The sequence below is a fragment of the Theropithecus gelada genome, chromosome 7a (assembly GCF_003255815.1).
Source record: "Theropithecus gelada isolate Dixy chromosome 7a, Tgel_1.0, whole genome shotgun sequence".
NCBI classification, from domain to species: domain Eukaryota; kingdom Metazoa; phylum Chordata; class Mammalia; order Primates; family Cercopithecidae; genus Theropithecus; species Theropithecus gelada.
This window is the reverse complement of record NC_037674.1, coordinates 52883824-52896176: the sequence shown is the minus strand read 5'-3', so window position 1 is coordinate 52896176 and position 12353 is coordinate 52883824. Positions and strand designations below refer to the sequence as shown.

Sequence of the window (12353 nt, the reverse complement as noted above, 5' to 3'; positions counted from 1 at the left end):
CTTAGTCAGATGGATAGATTGCAAAAATTTTCTCCCATTCTGTAGGTTGCCTGTTCACTCTGATGGTAGTTTCTTTTGCCGTGCAGGAGCTATTTAGTTTAATTAGATCCCATTTGTCAATTTTGGCTTTTGTTTCCATTGCTTTTGGTGTTTTAGTCATGACGTCTTTGCCCATGCATATGTCCTGAATGGTATTGCCTAGGTTTTCTTCTAGAGTTTTTATGGTTTTAGGTCTTACATTTAAGTCTTTAATCCATCTTGAATTAATTTTTGTATAATTTTGTATAAGGAAGGGATCCAGTTTCAGCTTTCTACATATGGCTAGCCAGTTTTCCCTGCACCATTTATTAAATAGGGAATCCTTTTCCCATTTCTTGTTTTTGTCAGGTTTGTCAAAGTTCAGATAGTTGAAGTTCAGATGGTTGTAGATGTGTGGTGTTATTTCTGAGGCCTCTGTTCTATTCCATTGGTCTATGTATCTGTTTTGGTACCATTACCATGCTGTTTTGGTTACTGTAGCCTTGTAGCATAGTTTGAAGTCAGGTAATGTGAAGTTTCCACCTTTGTCATTTTTACTTAGGATTGTCTTGGCAATGTGGGCCCTTTTTTGGTTCTGTATGAACTTTAAAGTAGTTTTTTCCAATTTTGTGAAGAAAGTCATTGGTAACTTGATGGGGATGGCATTGAGTCTATAAATTACTTTGGGCAGTATGGCCATTTTCATGATATTGATTCTTCCTATCCATGAGCATGGAATATTATTCCGTTTGTTTGTGTCCTCTTTTATTTTGTTCAGTAGTGGTTTGTAGTTCTCCTTGAAGAGGTTCTTTACATCCCTTGTAAGTTGGATTCCTAGGTATTTTATTCTCTTTGTAGCAATTGTGAATGGGAGTTCACTCATGATTTGGCTCTCTGTTTTTCTGTTATTGGTGTATTGCTTGTGATTTTTGCACATCGATTTTATATCCTGAGACTTTGCTGAAGTTGCTTATCAGCTTAAGGAGATTTTGGGCTGGGATGATGGGGTTTTCTAAGTATATAGTCATGTTATCTGCAAACAGGGACAATTTGGCTTCCTCTTTTCCTAATTGAATACCCTTTATTTCTTTCTCTTGCCTAATTGCCTTGGCCAGAACTTCCAACACTGTGTTGAATAGGAGTGGTGAGAGAGGGCGTCCTTGTCTTGTGCCAATTTTCAAAGGGAATGCTTCCAGTTTTTGCCCATTCAGTATGATCTTGACTGTGGGTTTGTCATAAATAACTTATTATTTTGAGATATGTTCCATTAATACCTAGTTTATTGGGAGTTTTTAGCTTGAAGGGCTGTTGAATTTTGTCTAAGGCCTTTTCTGCATCTATTGAGATAATCATGTGGTTTTTGTCATTGATTTTGTTTATGTGATGGATTATGTTTATTGATTTGTATATGTTGAACCAGCCTTGCATCCCAGGGATGAAGCTGACTTGATTGTGGGTGGATAAGCTTTTTGATGTGCTATGGATTCAATTTGCCAGTATTCTACTGAGGATTTTTGCATCGACGTTCATCAGGGATATTGGTCTAAAATTCCCTTTTTTTGTTGTGTCTCTGCCAGGCTTTGGTATCAGGATGATGCTGGCCTCATAAAATGAGTTAGGGAGGATTCCCTCTTTTTCTATTGATTGGAATAGTTTCAGAAGGAATGGTACCAGCTCCTATTTGTACCTCTGGTAGAATTTGGCTGTGAATCCATCTGGTCCTGGGCTTTTTTTGGTTGGTAGGCTCTTAATTATTGCCTCAATTTCAGAGCCTGTTAAGGTCTATTCAGAGATTCAACTTCTTCCTGGTTTAGTCTTAGGAGGGTGTATGTGTCCAGGAATTTATCCATTTGTTCTGGATTTTCTAGTTTATTTGCATAGAGGTGTTTATAGTATTCTCTGATGGTAGTTTGTGTTTCTGTGGGCTCTGTGGTGATAGCCCCTTTATCATTTTTTATTGTGTCTATTTGATTCTTCTCTCTTTTCTTCTTTATTAGTCTTGCTAGTGGTCTATCAATTTTTTTGATCTTTTCAAAAAAACAGCTCCTGGATTCATTGATTTTTTTGAAGGGTTTTTTGCGTCTCTATCTCCTTCAGCTCTGCTCTGATCTTAGTTATTTCTTGCCTTCTGCTAGCCTTTGAATTTATTTGCTCTTCTCTAGTTCTTTTAATTGTGATGTTAGGGTGCAGATTTTAGATCTTTGCTGCTTTCTCTTGTGGGCATTTAGTGCTATAAATTTCCCTCTACCCACTGCTTTAAATGTGTCCTAGAGATTCTGGTATGTTGTGTCTTTGTTCTGATTGGTTTCAAAGAACATCATTATTTCTGCCTTCGTTTCATTATTTACCCAGTAGTCATTCAGGAGCAGATTGTTCAGTTTCCCTGTATTTGTGTAGTTTTGAGTGATTTTCTTAGTCCTGAGTTCTAAGTTGATTGCACTGTGGTCTGAGAGATAGTTTGTTGTGATTTCTTTTATATTTGCTGAGGAGTGCTTTATTTCCAATTATATGATCAATTTTAGGATAAGTGCGATGTGGTGCTGAGAAGAATATTCTGTTGATTTGGGGTGGAGAGTTCTGTAGATGTCTATTAGGTCCACTTGGTGCAGAGCTGAGTTCAAGTCCTGGATATCCTTGTTAACCTTCTGTTTCGTTAATCTGTCTAATATTGACAGTCGGGTGTTAAGGTCTCCCATTATTATTGTGTGGGAGTCTAAGTCTCTTTGTAGGTCTCTAAGGATTTGCTTTATGAATCTTGGTGCTCCTGTATTGGATGCATGTATATTTAGGATAGCTGCTCTACTTGTTGAATTGATCCCTTTACCATTATGTAATGGCCTTTGTGTCTTTTGATCTTTGTTGGTTTAAAGTCTGTTTTATCAGAGACTAGGATTGCAACCCCTGCTTTTTTTTGCTTTCCATTTGCTTGGTAGACCTTCCTCCATACTTTAGATTGACCTGTGTGTATCTCTGCACATGAGATGTCTCTCCTGAATACAGCACACTGATGGGTCTTGACTCTTTGTCCAGTTTGCCAGTCTGTGTCTTTTAATTGAGGCATTTAGCCCATTTACATTTAAGGTTAATATTGTTATATGTGAATTTGATCCTGTCATTATGATGTTAACTGGTTATTTTGCCCGTTAATTGATGCAGTTCCTTCATAGCATCGATGGTCTTTACCATTTGGCATGTTTTGCAGTGGCTGGCACCGGTTGTCTTTTCCATGTTTAGTGCTTCCTTCAGGAGCTCTTGTAAGGCAGGCCTGATGGCAACAAAATCTCTCAGCATTTGCTTGTCTATAAAAGATTTTATTTCTCCTTTACTTAAGAAGCTTAGTTTCACTGGATATGAAATTATGGGTTGAAAATTCTTTAGGAATGTTGAATATTGGCCCCTACTCTCTTTTGCCTTGTAGGGTTTCTGCCAAGAGATCTGCTGTTAGTCTGATGGGCTTCCCTTTGTGGGTAACCTGACCTTTCTCTCTAGCTGCCCTTAACACTTTTTCCTTCATTTCAACCTTTGTGAATCTGACAATTATGTGTCTTGGGGTTTCTCTTCTCGAGGAGTATCTTTGTGGTGTTCTCTGTATTTCCTGAATTTGAATGTTGGCCTGCCTTGCTAGGTTGGGGAAGTTCTCCTGGATAATACCCTGCAGAGTGTTTTCCAACTTGATTCCATTCTCCCCATGAGTTTCAGGTGCACCAATCAAACATAGATTTGGTCTTTTCACATAGTCCATATTTCTTGGAGGCTTTGTTCATTTTTTTCACTCTTTTTTGTCCAATCTTCTCACTTCATTTCGTTAATTTGATCTTCAGTCACTGATATCTTTTCTTCCACTTGATTGAATTGGCTATTGAAGCTTGTGCATGCGTCACGAAGTTCTTGTGCCATGGTTTTCAGTTCCATCAGGTCATTTAAGGTCTTCTCTCCACTGTTCATTCTAGTTAGCCATTCGTCTAACCTTTTTTCAAGGTTTTTAGCTTCCTTGCAATGGGTTAGAACATGCTTCTTTAGTTTGGAGAAGTTTGTTATTACTGATCTTCTAAAGCCTGCTTCTGTCAACTTGTCATTCTCCATCCAGCTTTGTTCTGTTGCTGGTGAGGAGCTGTGATGCTTTGGAGGAGAAGAGGCACTCTGGTTTTTAACAATTTTCAGCTTTTCTGCTCTGTTTCTCCCCATCTTTGTGGTTTTATCTGCCTCTGGTCTTTGATGTTGGTAACCTACAGATGAGGTTTTGGTGTGGATGTCGTTTTTGTTGATGTTGATGCTATTCCTTTCTGATTGTTAGTTTTCCTTCTAACAGTCAGGTCCCTCAGCTGCAGGTCTGTTGGAGTTTGCTGGAGGTCCACTCCAGACCCTGTATGCCTGGGTATCACCAGTGGAGGCTATAGAACAGCAAATATTGCAGAACAGTAAATATTGCTGCCTGATCCTTCCTCTGAAAGCTTCGTCCCAAAGGGGCCCTTGCCTGTATGAGGTGTCTGTTGGCCCCTCCTGGGAGGGATCTCACCATTAGGCTACATGGGGGTCAGGGACCCACTTCAGGAGGCAGCCTGTCTGTTCTCAGAGCTCAGACGCCATGCTGGGAGAACCACTGCTTTCTTCAGAGCCATCAGACAGGGATGTTTAAGTCTGCAGAAGTTGTCTGCTGCTTTTTGTTCAGCTATGCCCTGCCCACAGAGGTGGAGTCTGTATAGTCAGTAGGCCTTGCTGAGCTGTGGTGGGCTCTGCCTAGTTCAAGCTTCCTGGCTGCTTTGTTTACCTACTCAAGCCTCAGCAATGGTGGATGGCCCTCCTCCACTAGGCTGCAGCCTTGCAGGTTGATCTCAGACTGCTGCGCTAGCAGTGAGCAAGGCTCCGTGGGCGTGGGACCTGCTGAGCCAGGCATGGAAGAAAATCTCCTAGTCTGTGAGTTGCTAAGACCATGGGAAAAGCGCAGTATTTGGGCGAGAGTGTACCGATTTTCCAGGTACAGTCTGTCACGGCTTTCCTTGGCTGGGAAGGGGAAATCCCTGACCCCTTGCACTTCCCAGGTGAGGCAACACCCTGGCCTGCTTCGGCTCGCCCTCCGTGGGCTGTACCTACTGTCCAACCAGTCCCAATGAGATGAACCAGGTACCTCAGTTGGAAATGCAGAAATCACCCGTTTTCTGTGTTGATCACACTGGAAGCTGCAGACTGGAGCTGTTCCTATTCGGCCATCTTGGAACATACTCTGACTTTTTAAAAAACTTTTATTTTAAGTTCAGGGGTACAAGTGCAGGTTTGTTATGTTGGTAAACTTGTGTCATGGGACTTTGTTGTAGGGATTATTTCACTACCCAAGTATTCAACCTAGTACCCATCAACTATTTTTCCTGATCCCCTCCCTCCTCCCACCCTCCACTCTCCAAAAGGCCCCAGTGCATGCTGTTCTCCTCTATGTGTCCATGTGTTCTCATCATTTAGCTCTCACGTATAAGTGAGAACATGCGGTGTTTGGTTTTCTGTTCCTGTGTTAGTTGGCTATGGATAATGGCCTCTAGCTACATTCATGTACCTGCAAATGACATGATCTCATTCTTTTTTATGACTCCATGATATTCCCTGTTGTATATGTACCACATTTTCTTTATCCAGTCATTGAGGGCATTTAGGTTGATTCCATGTCTTTGCTATTGTGAATCGTGCTGTAATGAACATACAGGTGTATGTGTCTTTATAATAGAATGATTTATGTTCCCTTGGGTATATACCCAGTAATAGGATTGAATGATATTTCTGTCTTTAGGTCTTTGAGGAATCACCACAGTATCTTCCTCAATGGCTGAACTTAATTTACACTCCCACCAACAGTGTATAAGTGTTCCTTTTTCTCCAGAACCTTGCCAGCATCTGAGTTTTTTATTTTTATTTATTTATTTTTCAGAGAGAGTCTCACTCTGTTGCCCAGGCTGGAGTGCAGTGGTGAGATCTTGGCTCACTGCAACCTCTGCCTCTTGGTTTCAAGCAATTCTCCTGCCTCAGCCTCCCAAGTAGCTGGGATTACAGGAGCACACTACCACACCCAGTTGATTTTTGTATTTTGAGTAGAGACAGGATTTTTCCCTGTTGCCCAGGCTGGTCTTGAACTCTTGAACTCAGGTGATCTGCCCACCTCGGCCTCTCAATGTGCTGGGATTACAGGAGTGAGCGACCGTGCCCAGCTGTGAGTTTTATTTTTATACATTTTCACATTGTTAGCATCCTTTTAAAAAATTTGTATAAATTTATAGGGTTCATGTACAATTTTGTGGGAATGTGAATTATTACACCCTCTATGGAAAACACTATGGGGATGTCTTAAAAAACTAAAAAATAGAATTACCATTTGATCCAACAATCCCACTACTGGGTATCTACCCAATGGAAATCAATATGCCAAAATGATACCTGCACTTATATGTTTATTGCAGTGTATTCACAGTAGTAAAGATAAGAAATCAACTTGTGTCTATCAACAAATGAATGGTTAGTCTTCTCTTGTTTCAACTTGAGTAACTTCTTTTAGCCTTTTTGTAAGGTGGGACGAACTCCCACAGCTTTTCTTTGTTTGGTAGCGTTATGATTTTAAATCGGGCCAGGTGTGCATGGTGGCTCATGCCTTTAATCCCAGCACTTTGGGAGACTGAGGTGGGTGGATTGCTTAAGTCCAATAGTTCGAGACCAGCCTGGGCAACGTGGTGAAACCCCGTCTGTGCCAAAAAATAAAAAAAGTACCCAGGCATGGTGGTGTGCACCTGTAGTCCCAGCTACTCAGGAGGCTAAGGTGGGAAGATGGCTTTAGTCAGGGAGGCAGAGGTTGCAGTGAGCCAAGATTGCACCATTGCACTCCAGTCTGGGCGACAGAGCCAGGCCCTGTCTTAAAATGAGTGAATGAATTAACGAATGTTATATGGGAAGGCCTCATTGAGAGTGACATTTGTGCAAAGTGAATTGGGAGTGTTCCACATGGGAAGTCCAACAAGTGTAAACCCATAATGCCAGAATATGTCTGGCATGCTGGGAAACATAAGGAGGCCAGTGTGATTGGAGTACAATGAATGCTGGGGAGAAGGGGTATATGGAATTGGAAAATTTTGGACATGATAGGCTACTGTGAGGACTTTGGCTTTTACTCTGAGTGAGATGGAGAGATGTTGGAGGTTTGTGAGCAGAGGTAGTACATTTAAAAAAATAGAATAGCTTTACTGATAAATGATTCATATACCATATAATTTCCCCATTTAAAAATGTTTTTTAGTATATTCACAGAGTTTTGCAGCCATCACCATAATTACTTTTAGAACATTTTCATCACCCACTAAGGAAACCCTGTGCTTATTAGCAGTTACTCTCATTTTCTCCTAACCCCCCAGCCTTCAGCAATGTCTCTTTTCTGACATTATGGATTTGACTGTTCTGGACATTTCACATATGTGGAATCATACAATTTGTGTTCTTTTATAACTGGCTTCTTTCACTTAGCATGTATTGTGGTATGTATTAGCACTTTCTTCCTTTTTTTTTGGTCTTTTATCCGTTTTTATGTCCTTTTATTCATTGTGTGAATATGCATTTTATTTATCCATTTATCAGTTGACGGGTATTTGGGTTGTTTCTACTTTTTAGCTGTTATGAATAATGCTGCTGTGAACATTTGTATATATGTTTTTTTCTGGACATGTGTTTACTGGTACTGCATTTTAAAGGAGCATATTTTATTGACAAAGGATAAACGATCTAGGTTTTCTTCCAGAAGGAGGTTTGGTTCCAGTTGCCGCTTTCTTTTTTTTGTTCACTGACTCTTCATACAGGGTTAGGTCTTTTTTTTTTTTTTTTTCTTGTTAAGCAATTTCCCAGTCCCTTTCTGTTCTGTCTGGTTTCCCTGACTTGGATTTCTTTGAGTAAAAGTTTGGCCATATTAAATAGGTTACCTGAAAGGTATGGGCTGTTGTACGTAGAGCCTTATGTAATTGTTAATTAAGATATTTTGATAAAATCTTAGTTTATGAACGTTCTTAAGGGAAGTTACAAAAGGGTTTTCTATACTGAGTTGAGACTCATTAGTGAGTCAGTTCAGTGAAAGCAGCATTTAAAAACCGAAATAGAATACAGAAGGAAATATTAGAGTGCATCTGCTACTTTACGAAACTTTTAATTCAGTTAAACGTGTATGAACTGGGTAAGATATAAAACGTGTATGTGTTTGTGGGTTGTAGTAAAAAAGTTTGGAACCCCTCTGGGTTAGGATGTCCATGTAATTAATACTGTTCCTTTTCCATTTTATTTTTATTTTTTGGAGAGCATTGAGGTCTTGTTCAGCATGGAGTATTTAAAGCCTGCTATATTATACCCCAACAGGTAATATAAAGGAGTAGTTTTTTTTTTGTTGTTGTTGTTTAATGTAAGTGTGGGGATGAGATTTGTATCTTTTTATGAATAATTATGGTTTTCTGGTAATGTTATAACTAAGCATATATATTTTTTTTATTGTAGGAGTCATACTCCATGGGTTTATGTGATAAATGATCTTGGCATAGAAGAGAATTTAAAGAATGATGGTAAGTGATAGCTTAAAGACTAGCCTTAGTTTTTTTGCCTTTCTCTTTTCTTCCTTTCTTTTATCTTTTTTAATGTAATAGTTGTTTCATTCAAGATACCCTGTGGAACACATTGTCATAAAGCACAGTGATAAAGTGAGCAACTATGAATGTACTATTCAACCTTAGAGCCCAGGAACCCTGCTGCTCCTCAGGCTTGCCTCTAACACTTATGGTACCTAGCTTAGGAATACAAATGGAAGCCAGCTTTTAAAATGTCTTAAAATTAAATAGTTACCAATCAATGGGTACTAACAGCCTGACCTGGCCTCCTATCCAGGGTCCAGCCGGGTCTTAAAGGAATCTACTCTCCCTGGGTCAGGTAGGGTAGAAGTTGGGCTAGGGTAGGTCTTGAATCTGGTATGGGGACTGATGTGAAATTCCCCAGAGAGCCAGGGAAAAACAGGTTTCTGTACCCCACACTTTACTTTTCTAACTCAACATTTTTCAGGCAATTCCAAACATCTTCTTAAACTACTCAAATTGAGGAGGAGAAAGGAATGTAGGTATATAGGGAGTACAGTCTGCCTGGATACTTCCTTTGGGATAGTTGGGGTGACTAACCTTAATCAAAAGCAGATTCTTGCTCTGGTTTTTCCAGCACAGATGCTGATTTGCCTTCTTCCTTCTCCTCTTATTGTGTCTGGCCTAGGGGGACCCAGTTTAGTTTGTGAGTCCCTCTCTCTTAATTTGTGTTCACTCAATTAGTTACTGATCCCTTTTGGATTTTGGTGTTTTTGATAGGTACAACCTTCTAAAGTGTGGGGCTCAGGGCAGAGCCCCTTCTTCTGGTTGAAAGAGCAGGAAAGGGCTGGGTGTGGTGGCTCATGCCTGTAATCCCAGCACTTTGGGAGGCCTAGATGGGCAGATCACGAGCTCAGGAGATCAAGACCATCCTGGCTAACACGGTGAAACCCCGTCTCTGCTAAAAATACAAAAAATTGGCCAGGCGTGGTGGCGGGCGCCTGTAGGCCCAGCTACTCGAGAGGCTGAGGCAGAAGAATGGTGTGAACCCGGGAGGCGGAACTTGCAATGAGCCAAGATCTCACCACTGCACTCCAGCCTGGGTGACAGAGTGAGTCTCTGTCTCAAAAAAAGAAAAAAAAAAAAAAGAGCAGGAGAGCATCTATTTGTTGTGTGCTCTTATCTCATCCCTCCCCACTTCATACTCTTCCTCAGTTCTAAGGTTTTGATTTTTCGTATCTTGTCATTTGGGGTTATTTTCTGTTGGTCTGCTTTTGGGTCTTTTGGTCATAAACTATGCTTTTGTTTGCCAGAAGATTTCTTTTTTTTTAATCTACCCTAATTTTGAAAGATGGTCTTGGAATAGAAGTCTAGGTTGACAGATTTTTTTTTTTTCTTAATATCTTTTTTTTTTCTTCTTGAGACAGAGTCTCTCTTTGTCACCTCGTCTGGAGTGCAGTGGCACAATCATAGCTCACTGCAGTTTTTACCACCTGGGCTCAAGCAGTCCTCCCACCTCAGCCTCCTAAGTAGCTTGGAACTATGCTACCACGCTTGGCCAATTTTTTATTTTTTATATTTTTGTAGTGATAGGGTCTTGCTTTGTTGCCCAGGCTGGTTTTGAACTCCTGACCTCAAGTGATCCTCCTGTGTTGGTCTTCTTCCACAGTGCTGGGATTACAGGCATGAGCGACTATGCCTGGTCTATCTTAGTATCTTGACAAAAGAGATTCCACCATCCTAATATGCAGCATTTACATGGTTCAAAATTCAAACTATAAAACAATGTTCATTTAGAGAAATTCAACTTTCTTCTCTCTTCTTTCTCTTCTTCCCTTGTGGGTAACATTAAAATTTGTTTTAATTGTAATTTCTAAAATTTAAATTGTGCTAATACAAATAACATGACATTTACCATCTGAACCATTTTTAAGTATACAGTTCAGTGGTATTAAGTATATTCATATTGTTATGCAGCTATCACTATTACTCATCTTCAGAACTTCTTGTCTTGCAGTATTGAAACTCTATATACATTAAACAATAATTTCCCATTTCCCCTTACTCCCTGCTCCTGTACCACTTGCTGTGTCTGAGATTTTGACTACTTTATGTACCACATATAAGTGAAATCATCCAGTATTTGTCTTTTTGTGTTCAGCTTATTTCATTTAGCATAATGTCTTCAAGACTCATCCATATTGTAGCATATGTCAGAATTTCCTTCCTCTTTAAGACTGAATAATATTCTATTGTCAGTATATATTACATTTTGCTTATCCATTCATCAGACACTTGGACTGTTTCCCCTTTTTAGCTATTGTGAATGATGATGCTATGAACATGGGTGTACAAATATCTCTTCAAGACTGTTTTCAGGCCAGACGCAATGACTTACGCCTGTAATCCTAGCACTTTGGAAGGCCAAGCCAGTTGGCTCACTTGAGGTCAGGAGTTTGAGACCAACTTTGCCAACTCTGGCTCTACTAAAAATACAAAAATCAGCTGGCGTGGTGATATGCGTCTTTAATCCCAGCTACATGAGAGGCTGAGGCATGAGAATCGCTTGAATGCAGGAGGCAGAGGTTGCAGTGAGCCATGATCATACAACTGCACTCTAGCCTGGGTGTCAGAGCAAGACTCTTGTCTCCAAAAAGTAAATAAATAAATAAAATAGTGAAGAACTGTTTTCAGTTATTTTGGGTACATAACCAGAAGTGGAACTTCTAGATAATATGGTAAATCTACTTTTAATTTTTGGAGGAACTGTCATAGTGTTTTCCGCAGTGGCTGCAACATGTAAAATTCCCACCAACAGTGCACAAGGGTTCCAATTTTTCCACGTCCTCGCCAACATTTTTTTCTGTTTTTTTGATAGTAGTCATTTTAATGGGTGCATGGGTAATCATTTTTATTAATATTTGATTTATCCTTTATATTTTCAAAAAGAAGAATGTGTATATTTATATGTATATACATGTGTTTTTCTTTTTTGAACCTAACACAATATATTTTAGTATCTTGGGAGGTTTTTTTTTTTTTTCACTCAGCAATATATTCTAGAGTGTTAAAGATCTTAATTTCTTTTTATAGCTGCATACTATTTCCTATTGATCTTTGTTTTAAAACTCTAGCAGGTAAGATATAGTAAAGCTTTTCTTATCTGCCAATTGTGACTCTAAGGAATATGTCCAAAAACCTGAAAGTGAATGAAAAATGTCTGTGATCATACACAACAGATAGTCCACATACTGTAAGTATATTCACTGTACTTGCAGAATTCTTGAGTTCCTTATTCAGAACTGCAGTAGTACATTTCCCATAAGCCTAGCAAATAAGAATTGACAGCTAATAGCTTGTTAGGGAAGAGGAGAAAATAATTAATAATTAAGCTTTTGTGTCCTACTTAATCATCAGGAAGTAAAGAACTGAAAAATCTTTAACAACACTTTTGTCTGTGCCCATTTATTTTAGGACAACTATCTTTGGTATTTCTATAACTCCTGAGGCATAATTAAATTATAGTATCATATAGAAGTTGGTGTTCATAGTGATAACCTGGTTATCAAGAAAAGAGTAGCTTTCTTTAGTAGCCTCTGTTGCAGAGGTCAAGGAAATGTGTTTAGAGATTTTCATACAAAATAGTAAAACCAAAAAGAATTTGTGCTTAGCAGGGAAAACTTCAGTTATCAATTTATGTAGAACACCTCCTTTCCCAATAATGTTCGTTTATTGATTTTTTAAAAAAATCATTCTGCCAGTTCA

At 39.3% G+C, this 12353-nt stretch overlaps 1 protein-coding gene across 2 annotated transcripts in view; it reads left to right on the top strand.

Moving 5' to 3' along the window:
* Positions 1–12353, top strand: part of SCAPER (S-phase cyclin A associated protein in the ER) — a 583444-nt gene that overhangs the window by 11827 nt on the left and 559264 nt on the right. For both annotated transcript variants that reach the window (XM_025390645.1, XM_025390644.1), the window contains exon 2: positions 8521–8585. Coding sequence is in view for 1 of the 2 variants with exons in the window: in XM_025390644.1 (XP_025246429.1) it covers positions 8580–8585 (6 nt within the window). In the remaining variant the exon portion in view is untranslated. The remainder of the gene's footprint in view (positions 1–8520; positions 8586–12353) is intronic.